Source organism: Cervus elaphus, chromosome 24, assembly GCF_910594005.1.
Source record: "Cervus elaphus chromosome 24, mCerEla1.1, whole genome shotgun sequence".
Classification (NCBI taxonomy): domain Eukaryota; kingdom Metazoa; phylum Chordata; class Mammalia; order Artiodactyla; family Cervidae; genus Cervus; species Cervus elaphus.
In genome coordinates, this window is record NC_057838.1 from 24,595,186 (window position 1) to 24,615,838 (window position 20,653).

At 44.0% G+C, this 20,653-nt stretch overlaps 1 protein-coding gene across 1 annotated transcript in view; it reads right to left on the reverse strand.

The window, feature by feature from the left end:
• The window catches only part of SCN10A (sodium voltage-gated channel alpha subunit 10), an 87,742-nt gene that overhangs the window by 25,136 nt on the left and 41,953 nt on the right, over nt 1-20,653 (reverse strand). The window contains exons 13-16 of the mRNA XM_043885628.1: nt 15,116-15,354; nt 11,776-11,949; nt 3,563-3,922; nt 1,068-1,514 (exon numbers count right to left, since the gene is read on the reverse strand). Coding sequence (XP_043741563.1) covers nt 1,068-1,514; nt 3,563-3,922; nt 11,776-11,949; nt 15,116-15,354 — 1,220 coding nt within the window. The remainder of the gene's footprint in view (nt 1-1,067; nt 1,515-3,562; nt 3,923-11,775; nt 11,950-15,115; nt 15,355-20,653) is intronic.

Below are 20,653 nucleotides of genomic sequence, written 5' to 3' on the forward strand. Positions count from 1 at the left end.
AGAAGGCAAGATCTACTTTATTTGGTTATTTTGATGACTAAATATGTTCATATTTGCAAAGCACTTAGCAAGTAGTTCTTGGCTCCATAGATGTTAGCCATGACCATTATCACTTGTGCTGGGGTCAGAGTGGTCATGAATTTGGCCCTTTGGAGACCCCAAGAACCCCCAAAGTAATTGAAAATGACTCTGAGTGGAGATGGCTGTGACAGAGTTCATGTCCTTTACTCTGGGGATGTTGATGCCCTGCCTTCGGCTGTCACCCAGACAAAGGCATGTAAAATATGGCAGCTGATAACAGCAGCTGCTGGAACACAAGAGCAGTGACAGCTGCAAGGGAAGGAGGCTAGGGAAGAGCTGTAGACTCAAAGCACAGCTGTCTGAGGCCACTTAGTGGCCTGGCCAGCATCACTCTTTGTCCCCAGGTCCCATAGGCACCCCTGCCTTTCCACATTGTGGAGAGGTGCATGTGCTGAGTTGTTGAGAAGAGGTTAACAAGGGTTGATTTACACCTTAAGGTAGAAAGGAGCTGTGCAAAGCATTTAAAAATATATGTTACCCAAAAATGTGCTTTAAATTCCGTGGTGCCAAAGGAGCAAGTGTCATTTCCCTGTGACATCCCTTGTCGGGAAAAGTTGGATGAATGAGTCACATAGTGATCAGGACTCCTTAGGCTGCTGGTGAAGATGAGAGGAGCCTTGCTTTTGGACAACATCCTGTTCTTAGAGGAATCTTATTAGCATCTCCTGCACAGAGCCCCGGTTGGGTGGAATGAATGGGGCAGCTGTAGGAAAGACATTTTCAAGCATCTCCAGGTGGCCAGGGGATCAGACACTGCCCCTGCTCCCCGAATGCCCTGCTTAAATGCAACCTTCTCCAGAGAGCTTGGCATGGCCTGTGCTTCCTAACATCTAGGGCTCTTATACCTGGCTTGCCTGGGGCTCTTCAAGGCTGCACCAGCCCTGAGGTTGGAAAACCTCTTATTAAAATTTCCCTACTGCCCCTGGTCACTCCAGCCCTGAGGCCCCTCCCTGCTTCCTGTGGTTATCCCATGGGAGAACTCTCACCTGCCTTTGGGGGATCGCTTCCTGCCCGGTGCTCTGAGCATCCTCCTCACCATTCTCCTCCAAGTCATCCAGGTCGGATTCACCCTCAGCAATAGGCACAGAGACCCATATGTTAGGATCAGTGATGAAGTCACTGTGGTCATCCCTGGGGCTTCTGAGAGCTGGGAGCCGTCCGGGGCTCCCCAGGGCTGTGTCAGCAGCAATGTGGTTCTTGGCTATGGAGGTGGAAAGTGGGAGTTTCACCACCAACTGGGGCTCTGCCTTGGGCCAGGGGAGCAAGCAGGGCCGACTGAGGAAACTGCAAAGAGCCCTCTTGGTGTGCTGGCCAAACACTTGGATCCTCGCTAAGGCCACCTGCAGGTTGTTCACCTCACCGTCGTCCTCAGGTGGCGTGAGGTTGTCGGCGCTGAAGGAGTTCAGCAGCAGGGCGATGAACAGGTTAAGCACCTGGAGAGAAGGTGCAGAAGGGTGGGTCACTCAGTCGGTGAGCTGAGCCCTTCCATGGCCCCGCCGGGTTGGCAGCTGGATGGCAGGACAGCCACGCCTGGGCCTCTCCTGCCCACCCAAGATGCTTTTCTTCTTGGGGGAGTGGACATTCTGACAGCGACTGAGAGGAGCCTCGGGGATGCCCTTAAGAGACCCGCTTCACGTGGACAGGGCCTAGAAGTATTCTCCGCCATAGTGGAGGGTCACTCCTGCCGAGCAAAGGGACATTAAGGGACAACAAAGGGAGCAGGCCTGGGCATGCCCCAGGGCCACCCTTATCAGCCATACCCTGGTTCAACTGCTCACTCTGGAATCCTGGGTACATCTCCTCTCTGCTTCCAAATTCATGTCCTTCCCCTACCAGCAGGGAGTGGGGATTCCCTACCTTTCAGAGTGGTTGTGAAGAGGAAATGACATGAGGATGTAAAAATGCTCAGAGAGGCAAACTTCCTGCTTCAGGGACAGGGCCCCCTGTGACTCTGCAAGGATGGGGAGCTCAGCTTGGAGGAAAGGTGTTCTGTCCAGCCCCCTATTCAGAGAGTGGGTAGAAGGCTGCCCTGGCTCAGGAACCCTGGTAGGAAAGACTTTGAAGAGCCCAGATTTGTCTTTTCATCCCCTCTTATGGTTTAGTTTTCCTTTATCTGTAAAATTCTTATGGGAAAAGAATTCAGGTTGGTTGACTTCCAGGGCAATAGGAAAGGGGCTCCTCTAAGACATGGAAGTGACCGAAATGTCTATCAGCAGATGATTGACTCAAGACGCAGTGCGTATACACACACACACATATACACAATGGAATATTACTCAGCCATAAAAGAATATATTTTGCCATTTTCAGCAACATGGATGGGCCTAAAGGATATAATACTTAGTGGAATAAGTCAAACAAAAAAACTTACTATATGATATCACTTATATGTGGAATCTAAAAAATAATAAATATGAATATACAAAATAGAAACAGACTCACAGACATAGGAAATAAACTATGGTTACCAAAGGGGAAAGGTGGGAGGAGGAACGATAAATTAGGAATAAGGGATTAACAGATACAAACTACTATACATGAGATAGAAAAGCAGTAAGAATTTACAGTATGGTACAGGGAATCATACTCAATATCCTGTAATCACCCATAATGGGAAAAAAACAAATTGCTAAGCTATACATCTAAAACTAATGCAATGTTGTAAATGAGCTATACTTCAATAAAAAAATAGAGAGAAAAAGGTTCCTAGAAGTCACACCTTCCCCCTACCAGGCCACAGCTAGGAGAGCAAGAGCACCTGGAACTTGAGAGGGTGGACACAAGCTGAGGGGAGGAGCCAGGCTGGGACAGAGAAGGGGTGGTGGGGCCAATTGTGAAAAAGGCCTCCAGAGGGACTTCCCCCAAACCTGGGAGTGGGCTTTGTTATTGTCATCATGATGTTGCATGTTGTTTATAACCTACCTCCTTCCTCTAGTCCCATTGTGCTTGCCCTCCTGCTATTAGCTAGAACCCATGTAGCTCCAAGATATCAGTCAGTTCTTATTCCCTACCCTCCCCCCGCCCTCCAAAAAAATCTCCTGATACCCCCTACAGTGGGGAAGGGAAATATTCCTTCAACAACTAACAGCTAACATTTATTGACTTTCTGCCATAGCTCAGACGCTGCACTAGGCAATTTGCATATATTGTTCCTGTAATTTAATTCTCCCAGTAAGCCCGTGAGTAAGCACTATTTTTTTTTTTTTTATTTTAAGGGAATTAAAACTCAGGGGATTGTCTCTTGCACGGGATCACCCAACTTTATGAGAGGTGGAGCTGGGCTTCCAAACCAGGTCTTTCCTGCTCTGTCACATAAGCTTATTCCTGCTGCCTCCCAATGGACAGTTGTCATGATGTACGCCACACATCTTTGAAAAGTTTGAAGGCCTTTCTGTCAGGGAGGTGCAATGTGGCAGCACATGTGCAATGTCAAAGCTTTCTAGGGTAACCCTGAAGTCTCCTGCATTGCCCATGCACTCACCACCAGGTTGCCCAGCACCATCACTGTCAAGAAAAGGATGAGGCAGATAGACTTCTGGCCAACTTCCATGCAGGCCCACATGTTCTCAATCCACTCTCCACAGAGGATCCGGAAGACAATGAGGAAGGAGTGGAAGAAGTCGTACATGTGCCAGCGTGGCCAATCTTCATTGGGCGCCGAAATTTTTTTCCGCTTTTGGCAGTAGTTTTCCCCCAGGAGCTGCTTGCCAACCAGAGCAAAGACGAAGACAATGATGGCCAGGATGATGGTCAGGTTCCCCAGGGCCCCGACCGAGTTGCCGATGATTTTGATGAGCGTGTTTAAGGTTGGCCAGGACTTGGCCAGCTTGAAGACCCGCAGCTGCAGAGAAACAGAGACTGTGTCAGGTCCTGGAAGCTGACCATCATCACCTTTCATCTCAAGTCTTGGTCAGAAACCAAAGATCTGGGAAAAGCACATGGCAACTCACTTCATTAGCATGGGTTGATCCCAGAAACTGCTTTCAGAGACCTTTCTACCTATGTTACCTGTTACTCAAAGACATGACCAACCCTGTATGTACTAGTGTGCTCCACTGACTGTGGCCAAGTCAGGCGTCTCACACTGGGGTCGTGGTCTTGTGACATGTACTCTGCTCTGTAGCCACAAGCCTCCTGAATGTGGATCTACTCTATGGGGTGGGGTGGGGTATGACGGAGCTCATAAATGCATGAGAAGAGCTCACCTTTGACCTGAATAGAGGCTAGCCTCCTGCAGGTAGGGCACAATCCACTGCATTTGATAGGTATTGGCTAATCATTGTCTTAGGGCATTTCTTGTCCTGAGGCTGTGGACAGCACCTTTAATCCCCACCAGCTCTGAAATGGCAAATATCTGTGATTTCAGAGGTTTATTTACTTGACCAACCAATCTACCTACTTTGCTGAACACCAGCCACATGCACACTAGACACTGTACTAGCCTGTGAGGTATATCGAAAGTGGCATGCAGGCTCTTGTCCTCATGGAAACAATGATTTAGTTGTAACGATAAAGGCAAAGACCCAGAAAGTCTTCACTGTAAACCCAAATGTGCTAAGTCCCACAAGAGAGCAAAGCGCCATGCATAAAGATGTTTAAACATTTAAAAAATATATTTGTGTGGTTCTCTAATTTGTTAGAAAGAAATATGTGAGCTCAGCTTTCATGGGGTATTTATGGAGCACTTACTAAGAGCCTAGTAGCTTCCTTAGTAGCTCAGACGGTAAAGCTTCCACCTGCAATGCAGGAGACCCGGGTTTGCTCCCTGAGTCGGGAAGATCCCCTGGAGAAGGAAATGGCAACCCACTCCAGTATTCTTGCCTGGAGAATTCTACCGACAGAGGAGCCTGGCGGGATACAGTCCATGGAGTCGCAAAGAGTCGGACATGACTGAGCAACTAACACATGACACTAAGAGCCAGGTTCTGGTTAAGGTGCTGTGAGGCTGCACTGGACAGAGTAGCAGCAGTTTTATCACCCAACACCGCAATCAGCCCCGAGGGAGTGGGCTTAATCCTCTCATACAGGCAGCTCTACATTTATTTTTCTGTGTGATGGGGGGGGGGGGGGCAGTCTGTGTTCACCTTAGAGCAGTAGCTCAGCGGGTAGGTGGTTCAGCTGGCAAAGAATCCACCTGCAGTGTGGGAGAGCTGGGTTCGATCCCTGGGTTGGGAAGATCCCCTGGAGAAGGAAAAGGCTGCCCACTCCAGTCCACGGGGTTGCAGAGAGTCGAACACGACTGAGAGACTTTTTCATTTTTACTTTAGATTTAATCAGGAACTTCCATTAATGAGGATGCTTTCCCTTTGGAACAGAATGCAAAGTAAGTCTAATATTTGTCCTCCACTAAAGAAGTCACCATTTGGTGAGGAAATGGCCTTGAACTTGTGAAAAATATCAGAAGATAGAGTAATATGGAAGACTATATTGGGTCCCCCTTGGGTTCCCTTTTCCATCAAAAAGTTACTCAAAATGCTAGATAATAAAATCTTAAATGCATTGATGATCTGTCAATAAAGTAATTCTTTGACCAAAAATTACATAATTATGTGAGTTCAGAGATATAACTAGATTTCTGAAGTCAGGTTTTACCCAAAGGCATTTGTAAAACTGAGTGAATCTGAGCATAAGTTTTAATAGTCTCATGAGGCATAGCAAGCAGGAAACACAAACCAGTGCTGCCTAAGGTAGACAGTATAACAGGAATTCTCCCACCATTAAGGAAAGGTCCCATAATAAATATCTCTCAAGAGAATGGCAAATTGAATGGCAAATTTTAGATAAAACTGAGAGAAGTACTGCCAGAAGGCACTCACTGGAAGAAATTCTAAATGATGTACGTCAGGCAGAAAGAAAGTGATCCCAGAAGGAACGTATTATATGAAAGAATGGAAAAAGAGCAAGGAAGTGCTAAGTATGAGAATGACTCTTAAACAAACGCTGAATGGACACAACGGTAAAGTCTCATGGGGTAGGGGAGAGACTGGCTCTATGGGCACTATTCACTTTTACTCCTCTCAGCCACAAAAGAATACTGTTTTCCAGCTTTACTTGCAAATAGTTGAGATCATATTATCGAGTTACAGCTGATAGAATGGAGATGGAAACAGAAGTAACATGCACCAATTTCAGGCAGAGCCATAAAACACCGTGCACTTTCTCTTCTCCTCCCATGGTCCCCATGGAGGCCACCCACTGAAGATGGGAGACACCACACTGTCCCGGATCCTTGCGTCACTACTTGGAGCAGACACACAAGGAGAGTTTCCCAATCAGTATGGAATATGCTATAAACACAAACCTCTGTTATGCTGACTCACAGATTTAGAGACTGTCACCACAACTAGTTGTACTTCTCTTGATTAATGTAGAAATTTGTATGTTGAAGAGAACCATTTCAACAACATCAGATATGTGGCAGGGGCTTAGTGATCATGTGATGGATAGCAAGGAAACTGACAGAAGGCTTGGAAAGTGCTGATTTGTGTTGCATGGGCAAAATGATTGCCTGTAACAATTCTGGGTGGATCATGAGCTAGCAGCCCTAGGGGATGGGTCTGTAGAACAGAAACTTAGTATCATGTGTCAGTTGTAATTAGTTACGTTTTAACCAACTGTCTTGTAACCAACTGTTAAGACATTGTAAGGCAGACTTCCCTGGTGATCCAGTGGTTAACAATCTGCCTTGCAATGTGGGGGACACAGGTTCGATCCCTGGTTGGGCAGTTAGGATCCCACATGCCAGACATAGAGAAGAGACTTGTGGACATAGCGGGCCAGGGTGGGGGTGGGACACATTGAGACAGTAGCATTGAAACACACACATTACCATATGTAAAATAGATAGCCAGTGAAAATTTGCTGCATGATGCAGGGAGTTCAACCCAGTGCTCTGTGACAATCTAGAAGGTTAGTATGGGGTGGGAGGGGAGGGAGGTTCAAGAGGGAGTGGACATATATGCACCTATGATTGATTCATGTTGTATGTCAGAAATCAACACAACATGGGAAAGCAATTATCTTCCAATTAAAAATAATTTTTTTTAAAGTCTCACCTGCTATGGGGCAGCCAAGCACACACGCCACAACTACTGAAGCCTGTGCACTCTGTGCCATAACTAGAGAGTCTGTGTATAACCCTGTGCGCTACGACAAAAGATTCTACACGACACGAGGAAGATCCCGCATGCCATAACCAAGATGAACACAGCCTAAACTAACTAATTATTTAAACAGACTTTATAAGAAATAAATGTGCTCTGGGGATATTTGGCTCATTGATCATAAACAAAAGGAGACAGAATCCAGAAGTTTAATGTATAACTGAGTCACTTGGCTGTATGGCTTTAGGGAAGTACACTGCTTTAGACCTCAAAGAGTAGGCCATGAGATTAAGTCTTTATGTGTTCAAGACCAGTTAAAGGTTTCAATGAAATGAAGCACATCTTAGCAAAGATCATATTAATGGTATAGCCACCCTTTGAGGGAGAGAGGTGTGGGGACAAGAAAGCAAAGAAACAGAGCAGAACAGAGAACCTGGCCAAAGAAAGCACTCTGAGTGTATGATACACAGAGACATCTGAATTCATCTAAGTTTTGAAGAAATTGTATTACAAAAGAAATCATGAGCCCTGACTGATAAAGTCTTTGACTGTGTAAGTTGGTCATATTTCCACAAGGAGGAGGCAAGTTTTGAAGGTTGTAGAGGCCTTCTTCATACATGGCACAGTCCCTTCTAAAAGGAGTCCCACCTAGAGCTGACTGACTTGCATAAGACTCCGACTTGAGTGAGGGATATACTTTTATTGGACTAAGCTATTGAATTTTGGGTATTGCTGGCACAAGTCTTGAATAATTTATAATTGATTAAGTCATACAGCTTTTAAAAAGCAAGATAAAATTAAAATACTTAATAAAATAGGAAGCTGGGAAGGGGGAACTAGAATAAAAGTTGACCTGGAAAGTAAAGACTTTAGCTAACTTTTGACTTTGATTAACAATACCTGCTCTCATTTCTAAGGTAACCACTCAAAGAATAGAAACAGAGTATTTCCAAACCAATAAAAGAGAAAAATGGAACAAGGAAAAACAAACAGTTCAAAATAAATCAAGAAGAGGCACAGAACAAAAATGCTAGAACAGAGGAAGCAAATAGAAAACCCAGAATATAATGATAGACACATATCCAAATATATCAGTATTCACCATAAAATAAGTGGGCTAAATGCTTTGGTTAGAAGACAAAAAGTAGATTGTCAGAGCTGAATAAGAATCTAAAATCTGTCTACCATTTATAACAGGCATATAAAAACCTTAAAGATACACAAAAGCTGGAAGTAAAAGGATGGATAAAGATATATCAGGAAAATTCTAAACTAAAAGAAAACAGAGTTGCTTAATTAATATCAAACAGAAAGCATTTCTAGGGATAAAGAAGGTCCATTCTCTCGGATAAACATTTTACTCTACTGGGAAGATATAATAACTTAAAATATGTATGCATTTAAGAACATAGCCTTAAGGCAGAACCATAAGGAGAAACATACCATGCTGTAATCAGAGTGGGAGATATTTTTACACACTACCATCTCAGTAATTGCTACAACAAGCAGACAAAAATAAGCAAGGATATAGAATATCTGGACCATATAAAGAACTTTCTCTACCCAGTGGATATATATGCAGAATGTTGCCCCCTACAACTGCAGAAGACACTCTTTTCAAGCACATAAGGAATATTTTCACTGTACTGAGCCAAAAGGAGATTATTAATAAATTTCAAAGCATTGAAATCATACAGTGTATGTTCTCTGAGCACAATACAATCAAGCTGGAACTCCACGGCATAAAGAAATCAAAATTAAGAACCATGCTTCTAATTAACCTTTGAATCACAGAAAAAAATCAAATTTGAAATTAGGCAATATTTAGAACCAAAAATATGGAAAATTCTAAATATTAAAGCAGTTCTTAGAAGGAAATTGAAGTCTTCGATGAATAGATTGGAAAAGAAAAAAGGTTGAAAATTCTGTCTTAAGAAGTTAGAAAAAATAAAATATGTAGAACAGAGGATGCAATTATGCAGGATTAATTGAAATAGAAAACATCAATGAAGTAGAGAGGATCAACAAGATGAAAGTTGGTTCTTTGAAAAGACTAATAAAATTGATGATCTTCGGCAAGACTAATATAAAAAGATAAGAGAAAGCACAAATCACTATTTTTAAAGAAAGACAAAGATAGCAAGTACACATGATATGGAACATTAAAAAATAACAGCATAGCATATACAACTTTATGTCAATAAACTTGAAAATTCAGATAAGAAAGGAAAATTTTTAGAAAAAACATAACTTACCAAAACCAATTGGAGAAACAGAAAATCTGACTAGTTTCACAGACATTAAGAAAACTAAATCACTAATGGAAAATCTCGACCTCCAGATGGCTTTTTTATTGAATTCTACTATACATATAAGAAACAAATAATTCCAATCTTACCCAAAGATCGGGTGTAGAAAGAGAGGAATGTTCCTCACCCCTTTTTAAGGAGATTAGGATAACCTTGATATCCTAATCTTTATTTTTATGGAGATTAGGATAACCTTGAAGCTCCAGTACTTTGGCCATGTGATGTGAAGAGCCAACTCATTAGAAAAGACCCTGATGCTGGGAAAGATTGAAGGTAGGAGAAGGGGATGACAGAGGATGAGATGGTTGGATGGCATCACTGACTCAATGGACAAGAGTTTGAGCAAGCTCCAGGAGATGGTGAAGGACAGAGAAGCCTGGCGTGCTGCAATCCATGGGGTCACAGAGTCAGACACAACTGACTGAACAACAAGGATAACCTTGATACCTAGATACTAAAATCTAGCAAGGACAATGAAAGTAAAGAAAATTACAGGCCAAATATTACTCATCAATATTGATGCAAATTAAAAAAAAATTACTGGTGACCTGAATTTCCCAATGTATATATAAAAAAAAATCAGGATCAAGTCGGGTTTGTCCCAGGAATGCAAGGTTGACTTAACATTAGAAAATCAATTAGTATAATTCACCACTTTAACCGATTAGTGAAAATCATGTGATTATCTTAATCATGCAGAACAACTGTCTAATAAAATTAAACATCCAGTCATGATTAATATTCTTAACAAAAGAGAGCCTCCTAAACTGATAAAAAAAAGAATTCTGCCACAAATATCAGACATGCTGAAATACTGAAAGCATTTTCTTTGAGATCAGGAAAACAGCAAGAATGTCTGCTATTAACACTTCTTTTCAACAGTGTACTGGATGTCCTGACCAGCACAGTAATGTAATAAAAAGAACCAAATGGCATAAAGATTAGAAAAGAAACAAAGCTCATCATTTGCATATGATATGATTGTGTTAACAAATTTAAAAGACTGCATAGATAAATCATGAGAATTAATAAGAGAGCTATCTGATACAAAAATATAAATAGCAAAATGTTAGCAAAAAAAAACTGGAAAAGAACATTTAAAAAGAGATTTCACTTGAAATAGCATAATGAAGTAGGGAATATCTAGGAATATATCTAACAAAAAATATGCAGGGAGTCCCTCACAGAGAAATTATAAAACTATTGAAAGGCTAAAATAAATGGATTGTGTGCCATTTTCATGGATCAGAAGACTACATAACGTAAAGGTTATATTTTTTTCCCAAACTGATCTAGGTATTATTACAATCCCAATAGAAAAAAACCCCAACAATTTTATGTGTATGTGGGTATGTAACTTGGCAAGTTGATTCCAAAATGATATGAAGTACAGGGGTCAGAGTATCCTTTTTTTGGCACTTAGCGCAGCTTGTGGGACTTCAGTTCCTGGAGCAGGAATTGAACTCTGGCCCCCAACAGTGAAAGGGCAGAATCCTAATCACTGGACCATTAGGGAGTTCCTGGGGCCACAATATTCTTGAAGAAATAAAACGAGGTTGGTGATTTGCCTTACAGACACAGATGACATGGGGACATCGCTTTTGTTAAGAATAGGGGAACCCCTTTGGTAGAGGGCGTCCCAGAACTGAGCTGGGAGAAGAGCCTGGACAAGAGACTAGTAGGAGGTGGTTTCTGAGGTGGGTGAGACGTTGGGGCAGTGATTTGGGGACCCAGGGAAGATGACTTCCTTGAGATGAGGGGAGGGGGGACTCGAGTTGGGGAGGGGGGACTGGAGTTGGGCAGCCGGGCTTCGAAGTGCACATCCGAGGCTCACTCAGCAGCGGGGAGACTGGGTCAGCACTTAACCAGTCTGTCTCAGTTTTCCTCATCTCTCTGTGGGGATAGTAAAAGCAACTCTCTCCCGGTGATGTAAGCCTAAAACGAGGCGGGTTGTGTTGAGGGTTTAGCTTTGTGCTTCATGTATCGCCAGGGATCAGGAAACAGTAGCTGCTGTGATTGTCATCTACTGTATTTGGTAAGAGAACAATGGGGTGATGGGCATTCCCCTCTTGGGGCAGATGAGGGGGCCCTGGAGAGGGAAGGGCCCCACTCTGAATGAGTGGAAAGCACCAAGTCTCCCAGGAGCCGCACCTGCATCCTCCCACAGGGACGGAAGAGGAAGTCAGCAGGTGGAGTCCCCAAAGGACAGAGTCTGTTTCCAGCAGAGAGCCTCCCTGGATGTCACGGCAGGGGTTCCCCAAATCACCAAGAGAGCACATTACCAGGCGGAAGGTCCGCAGCACTGTCAGGCTCCCCTTCCGGGCTGCGCCCAGCTCTATCAGGCTCACGGTGACGATGATGCAGTCAAATATGTTCCACTTCTTCTGGAAGTAATAGTAGGGGTCCAAGGCTATGATTTTGAAGACCATTTCAGCAGTGAAAAACACAGTAAATACCTGCAGACAGAAACAGGGATTCATCTCAGCGGGGTCTGTGAGGTTGTGGGCAATGACAAACGGCAGGGGAGAAATGTCTTGTTTATAGAGTGGCAAACCCCCTTACTTCATTTTTATTCACTTTCTATATCATCTGCAGACTCCTAAAGGACGAGGGACGGGAACACTCAGTGAGGCAGCATAGAGCAATCCATGGACCAGTGTTCAGGTAATATGCGTTAGTGTTTCCATGATTCAGTGTTTCCATTTGAATGGTGTTGGACACAGAGTAAGTGGATAATCATTAGGACAATAATTATTATATAATTATGTAAATAAGAGGTCAATCTGGTTCAGTTGTTTAAAGGCAGGGATTGTGGGGCAACACAGGCCCAGGTAAAAATACCAACTCAGCCATTCCTAGCTTGTATGAGCTTGGACAAGGAGTGCATCCTCTATACTTCATTTTCCTCATCTATATGATGGGCTTTGGGCTTTGCTGGTGGCTCACTGGTAAAGGATCCGCCTGTCAATGCAGGAGACCTGGGTTTGATCCCTGGGTTGGGAAGATCCCCTGGAGAAGGGAACGGCAAACCACTCCAGTGTTCTTGCCTGGGAAATCCCATGCACAGAGGAGCCTGTTGGGCTACAGTCCACGGGGTCACAAAGAGTCGGAGACGACTGAGCGACGAAGCAACAACAACGTGATGGGCTTAAGTGAGATAATGCATATGCAGTTCTTAGCAAAGGTCCCAGCAGATAGTTCTTCATTAATCAATAATAGCTATTAGCAGGAACAATAATGATACATTGTCTCTAAGATTCTTTCAGCTCTAAAGTATCTTTAATGGTCTTAGGCAGGACAGAATTATGATGCTGAGAGAGGTTAAGGCCAGGCTCAGGTCACGCAACAACCAGCAGGGAAAGGAGGAGACAGGTAAGGAAGAAACCAAAGACCCGGCCAGGAGTTTTCTTTCATTTGCTCTCATCAGAGCTTCTTGCCAGCCTGGCAAACAGAAGCAGTTACATCCCTTTTACAGAAAAGGAAATGACTGAGAGTTTAAGGGACTTTCCTGATGCCATAAGACTACACCTATGAGATGCAAAGAGCATCTCCTGAGTGTCTTTTGTAGGCAAGTCAGTGTGGTGTGGTGTGGTGTGGTGTGTTGGGGGGTGAGGTCCTGTGCCCTAGAGAGACCTTGGTCTCCTCTGGCTCCTTTCACCATCTGTGTTACCTTGGCAAGATACTTAACCTCTCTGAGTCTTAATGCTCTCTTTTGGGCTGTGAGGTGGTGAGAACCTCGTAGCACTGTTGCAATGCTGAGATGACATTTATAAAGCACCTGACTTAGAATAAGCACCACACAGTGCCTGCCTTTCTTTCTTTTCAAAAAACAACACTGGACTCTGTCACAGCAGTAAAGGCCTTTAGTCTTTCTTGCCTTAACTTCTCCAACTGTAAAATCAGGTGTGGGCTCAGAGATCTCTTTCATAGGACCCTTAGGGTCTATGATGACTCTTGGCAATAAGCTCTCCCTTCTCTTTCCCTTTCCCCTTTCCAGATCAACTTTAAATAGAATATGACTTCTTAGCCTGTGTGCTGGGGCTTCCCAGGTAGTTCAGCTGGAAGAATCTGCCTGCAACATAGGAGACCCCAGTCCTGTTGCTGGGTTGGGAACATCCCCTGGGGGAGGGCATGGCAACTCACTCCAGTATTCTGGCCTGGTGGGCTACAGTCCATGGGGCTGCAGAGAGTCAGACGTGATGGAGTGACTAAGTATAGCGTAGCACAGCACAGTACAGCAGCCTACTTGCTGCTGAAATGTAAGGCACGCTGGCTCCACAGCGTCCCAGAACCAACTGGCCTCCTTTTCACATCCGTGAATTCTGGGGACAGGAGAGATTTCCAGAGAAGTCACATTTCCTCTGGGACACCTCCATCTACCTGTCTGCAGCCTGCAAGGAGCTAGAAGAGCTGTATGGTCCTGGTGGACCTGGTAAGCCACCCAGTGGAGTGGACACTGGGGGGAACATGGAGGCAGGACCCCGACCTCTCAGCTTCTGCTTTTCTTGTGTGCATGTGTGTGCCCATACACACATGCACACACTCCCTGTCATTTGCTCTGGTGCAATTCTCATACACTCACATACACACACATACACTCACATGCACAATTGCTCCCTCACACACACACACATACACTAGCAGTCCTGTAAAGGGGATTAGCACTCAAGAGTTGAGAAGTGTGACCTTCAGAGCCAGTTGGCCTGGGTTCAAATCTTGATGCTACCACTTGCTCACCTCTAGGACCTTGGGCAAATTATTTAACCTCCTGCACCTTGGTTTTTCCATCTGTGAAAGGGCATAATAATAGCACCTACTATATTGGGTTTTTGTGAAAATAAAATAAGATAACCGATGAGAAGCATCTGAGGTCATGTGGGGTCTGAAGTAGGTGGTCAAATAAAGTTGGCCATTGTTAGTATGGGGACACAGGCTGAGGATAGTTCTCCTCTGAGTCTGATACTTTACTCAGCATGTAGGGAAATCTGGTAGGATTTTATCTTGCTAAAAGAAAACAATACTAAAAAGTTCTGGAGGAAAAAATTTAAAGGAGAGTCCTGTCTAAACCAGATTAAAAAAAAAGTTGGGACTCCCTGATGCTTACGTGATGACAGCAACCACAGTCCCATGTTCCCTCCTCTTTATCTTTCCCTCCCTCCCGTCCCCTTTCAGCTCTTAAAAGACAGAACTGAAAAACCATAGCCACTGTGTTTTGCAGTCACAAAAGCCATAGAATTGGAAGGAAATGTGCAAGTCCATAGGCTGTCTCTAGATGGGAAAGTGGCATTTATCGTCATTTCAAGGTAGAGGCAGCTACAGTCCTGAGAATTCAGTGGGGTGGGGGTGGGGTTTCCTAAGTTCTGTAAAGGGGGAAGGGGGACCTGCTGCCCCTAGGTCAGGGCTCTCTCAGTCCACTTCCCTGGGTTTGTTTATCTGAAAGCAATTCCCACCAGCGTAGCCTGGTCCTCCAGACTTGACTTTCTGTGCTTAGTGTCCACGCATCTCCCACACTGTTCCCTTGCTCTCAGCCAGCTACATCAACACTCCAGTGACTGAGGGCATGCCGCCACCCTACCCAGAGCTGCCCCCGCCCTGACAGCGTGGGCAGCATTCCTCACTCACAATGTTGCCGATCTGGAGCATGGCTTCGAAGGCGGGGCTCATGCCATAGTGCTCCATGGCCATGAAGACGGTGTTCACCACGATGCACAGGGTGATGGTGAGCTCTGCAAAGGGGTCCATCACAATTGCGAAGAGAAGCGTCTTGAGCTTCACCCATGTGGGGCAGCAATCCCAGATAAGATACTTCTGAGCCAAGCTGGTCAAGCAGGGTGGGCACCTCTGTTTAGACTCCTCAAGTTCTGCATCACAGGTGTGGTCAGTGACAACTATCAGCCAGGCACGGACTCAGAACCCCACCCCATGGCCAGCCCCCAGACCTTGTAATTACTAATAACTACCACCTCCCACTTCCACTTCAGTGCTCACCCTCTCTCGCTCTGATTACCGTTTCCTGTTGTCTAGCAAGTGCACCCCAACCTCTGTCCCCATTCGGTCCTTTAAACCATGGACTGTACACTTTTTAACCATTTTGCTTCATAGGGATCATGTCTTTGCTTCTCAACTTACCCAGATCAGATTTCATGTCTACCCCTCCTTATATGCCCTGGCAACCCTATGTTCCCTTTCCAGCTCCTCCTCCATTGTACTTTCCTGGCAAAACCCCACTCTGAACAAACCCAACATGCAGACAACTCTGTACCTGCACCCAACCTACTGAACTGGGTTGGAAAAAATAACAAAACTATGCTGACTGCTCCCAGCTTGTCACCACCCAGAAATCCTGCCGTGTTTCTCCATTTCAGTCCTCCAGTCTTCCAGACCTGCATTTCTCACTACCTTTCCTCTCCTCCAGCTTCTCCCTCCTCCTCTCTAATTCTCACTCTCTGCTGATGAGTAATTATTAAATAGTTATCCATGAGGAAAAATGAGAGTGCATACACACTGTTGTTACTGGAATAGGTACACATTTTTCAAAACACAAACACAGGTATGCAAAAAAATGTGACTTAAGGCTTTTTCCTCCTGTAACTGAACTCAATTTATGCATCAAGTCCCCAGCTAGGGGACTTCATTTGGGTTAAATCAAAGTCTGTTACTACTCATTATCTGATGTTGTGTCTGAGTTCTGGGGATCTCAAGGTTGGCGGAGGGTTGAGCTGGTCCTTAGTCATTGCCAAGTGTATTTCACATGAGTCATCAATGTTCCCATCTGGTAGCTGGTGGGAGAGCCATGGAGATGGCTGTTCCCTGTTTAACTCTCACTCATCTCCTTCTGTAGCCTTAAGTGGGAACAAAGGGATCATCCAAACACTCTCCTGTCATGCCAGGGCCACAGGGCAGCCTGTGAGGCTGCCTCGGGCCTCTCTATGTAGATATGTTACTGGCCCATTCTACCCTACAGTTATGCTGTGCCAGGGATGCCAGTCTCTCTCTAAGACTTGCTACCTCTGGCTAGCAAGTAAGGCGCTGATCGGCTCTGTTTTCAAGTCCCTCAGATTTCTTTCTTTCTTTCTTTTTTCGGTGTCTATTGCCCACCGTGCCCTCCCCTGCAGTGAGAATCCAGCCCCGGACTGAGTGGAGAGCCAGAGCCCCTTCTCAGGGACACACCAGCATCCAAGCTCCCTTCTCCCTCCTCCAGCACAGGACATTTAAAAATTGTCCAGAGGGGATAAATAACTGGATATGACTAAGTCCATGCTTTCCACACCCTGAGGCAAAACAAAGGCTGGATAAGGAGACAAGTCTTATACTCAGGGTAAGAAGGGCACAGCCATGCTCTTGGGGAACTCAAGTGTCAGGTGGCCGCTCTCTTCCTCCACCTCTTGGTTTGCTGTCAGTAGTTAGAACTTGGATCCCTCCCTGGGGAGACTGAGTGGATTCCTACCTGACTGATGGAACCTGAATTAATAAGGATTTAGTAAAGTTTAACAATTAATTTACTGAAATTGCCTTCTAACACTCAGCGTGAGCCTGAGACAAAATTAAGTTATAAGGTGTAAAAATTACAGCCATGAAGTATACTGGAACAATTTTTCCATGTTTGAAAACTAAAGACTGTTAAATTTCTTGCAAACCTCAGTGGTAGCTTGAAATTCTCCAGGGTGTGCTAGATCACTTTTTTGCCCCATACTGCATGGTATGTGGAAATTCCCTAACGAGGAATTGAACCCGTGCCCCTCCTTCCCATGCAGTGGCAGTGTGGAGTCTCAACCACTGGACCACCAGGGAAGTTCTGGATCACTCCTTTTAAAATCTAAGTTTGTGAATACATATGAAGCAGATAAAGAACAATATTGCATAGGAATCTGGAATGTTAGATCCATAAATCAAGGTTAATTGGACGTGGTCAAATAGGAAATGACAAGATTGAGCATCGTCATCTTAGCAATCAGTGAACTAAAATGGATGGGAATGGGAGAATTTAATTCAAATGACCATTCTATCTACTACTTTGGGCAAGAATCCCTTAGAAGAAATGGAGCAGCCCTCATAGTCAACAAAAGAGTCCAAAACACAGTTCTTGGGTGCCACCCCAAGAAGGACAGAATGATCTTATTCTGTTTCTAAGGCAAACGTTCAACATCACAATAATCCAAGTTGATACCCTAAACACTGATGCCAAAGAAGCTGAAGTTGATCGGTTTTATGAAGACCTATAACACCTTCTAGAACTAACACCAAAAAAAAGATGTCCTTTTCAACATAGGTGATTAAAATGCAAAAACAGGAAGTCAAGAGATGCCCAGAAAAACAGGCAAGTTTGGCCTTGAAGTACAAAATGAAGCAGGGCAAAGGCTAACAGAGTTTTGTCAAGAGAACATGCTAGTCATAGCAAACATCCTTTCCAACAACCCAAGAAATGACTCTACACATGGACATCACCAGATGGTCAATACCAAAATCAGATTGATTGCGTTATTTGCAGCTGAAGATGGAGAAGCTCTATATGAGACCTGGAGCTGACTGTGGCTCAAATCATGAGCTCCTTATTGAAAAATTCAGGCTTAAGTTGAAGAAAGTACAGAAAACCATCAGGCCATTCAGGTATGACCTAAATCCAGTCCCTTATAATTATACAGTGAAGGTGGCAAATAGATTCAAGGGATTAGATCTGGTAGACAGAGTGTCTGAATAACTGTGGGTGGAGGTTCATAATATTGTACAAGAGACAGTGGCCAAAACCATCCCAAAGAAAATGAAAGGCAAAAAGGCAAAGTGGTTGTCTAAAGAGGCTTTACAAATAGCTGAGGGAAGAAGGGAAGTAAAAGGCAAGGAAGAAATGCAGATATACCCAACTGAATGCAGAGTTCCAGAGAATAGCAAGGAGAAATAAGAAGGCCTTCTTAAATGAGCAAAGCAAAGAAATAGAGGAAAACAACAGAATGGGAAAGACTAGAGATCTTGTCAAGAAAACTGGAGCTATCAAGCGAACATTTCATGCAAGAAAGGGCATGATAAAGGACAGAAATGGTAAGGACCTAACAGAAGCAGAAGAGGTTAAGAAGAGGTGGCAAGAATACACAGAAGAACTATACCAAAAAGGTCTTAAGACCTGGATAACCATGATGGTGTGGTCACTCACCTAGAGCTGGACATCCTGCAGTGTGAAGTTAAGTGGGCCTTAGGAAGCATTCCTACAAACAAAGCTAGTGGAGGTGATGGAATTCCAGTTGAGCTATTTAAAATCCTAAAAGATGATGCTGTTAAAGTGTTGCAACATGGCAGCAACTTTGGAGAACTCAACAGTAGCCCCAGGACAGGAAAAGGTCAGTTTTCATTCCAATCCCAAAGAAAGGCAATGCCAAAGAATGTTCCAACTACCATACAATTGCACTCACTTCACATGCTAGCAAGGTTATGCTCAGAATCCTTAAAGTTAGGCTTTAGCAGTACATGAACCAAGAACTTCCAGATGTGCAAGTTGGGTTTAGGAAAGGCAGAGGAACCAGAGATCAAATCGGCAATATTCGCTGGATCATGGAGAAAGCAAGAGAATTCCAGAAAAGCATGTACTTCTGCTTCGTTGACTATGCTAAAGTCTTTGACTGTATGGATAACAACAAACTGTAGAAAATTCTTAAAGAGATGGAATACCAGACCATCTGTCTCCTGGGAAACCTGTATGTGGGTCAAGAAAAGTGACAGCTAGAACTAGGAATGGAACAACTGACTGGTTCCAAATTGGGAAAGGAGTACATCGAGGCTTATTTAACTTACATGTAGAGTACATCATGCAAAATGCTGGGCTGGATGAATCACAAACTGGAATCAAGATTGTTGGGAAAAACATCAACAACCTCAGATATGCGGATACCACTGTAATGGCAGAAAGTTAAGAGGAATCAAAGAGTCTCTTGATGAAAGTGAAAGAGGAGAGTGAAAAACCTGGCTTAAAACTCAACATTGAGAAAACTAAGATCATGGCATCCAGTACCATCACTTCAGGGCAAATAGATGGGGAAAAAATGGAAACAGTGACAGACTTTATTTTCTTGGGTTCCAAAATCATTGCAGATGGTGACTGCAACCATGAAATTAAAAGATGCTTGCTCCTTGGAAGAAAAGCTATGACAAAACTAGACACCAGATTAAAAAGCAGAGACATATATATGTATATATAAGCAAGGTGAAAAGACAGCCCTCAGATTGGGAGAAAATAATAGCAAATGAAGCAACAGACAAAGGATTAATCTCAAAAATATACAAGCAACTCCTGCAGCTCAATTCCAGAAAAATAAATGACCCAATCAAAAAATGGGCCAAAGAACTAAGCAGACATTTCTCCAAAGAAGATATACAGATGGCTAACAAACACATGAAAAGATGCTCAACATCACTCATTATCAAAGAAATGCACATCAAAACCTCAATGAGGTACCATTACGCACCAGTCAGGATGGCTGCTATCCAAAAGTCTACAAGCAATAAATGCTGGAGAGGGTGTGGAGAAAAGGGAACCCTCTTACACTGTTGGTGGGAGTGCAAACTAGTACAGCCGCTATGGAGAACAGTGTGGAGATTTCTTAAAAAACTGGAAATAGAACTGCCATATGACCTAGCAATCCCACTTCTGGGCATACACACTGAGGAAACCAGATCTGAAAGATACATGTGCACCCCAATGTTCATCGCAGCACTGTTTATAATAGCCAGGACATGGAAGCAACCTAGATGCCCATCAGCAGACGAATGGATAAGGAAGCTGTGGTACTATACACCATGGAATATTACTCAGCCATTAAAAAGAATTCATTTGAACCAGTTCTAATGAGATGGATGAAACTGGAGCCCGTTATACAGTGTGAAGTAAGCCAGAAAGATAAAGACCAATACACTATACTAACGCATATATATGGAATTTAGAAAGATGGTAACGATAACCCTATATGCAAAACAGAAAAAGAGACACAGAAATACAGAACAGACTTTTGGACTCTGTGGGAAAAGGCAAGGGTGGGATGTTTTGAGAGAGCAGCATCGAAACGTATATTATCAAGGGTGAAACAGATCACCAGCCCAGGTTAGATGCATGAGACAAGTGCTCAGGGCTGGTGCACTGGGAAGACCCAGAGGGATGGGGTGGGGAGGGAGGTGGGA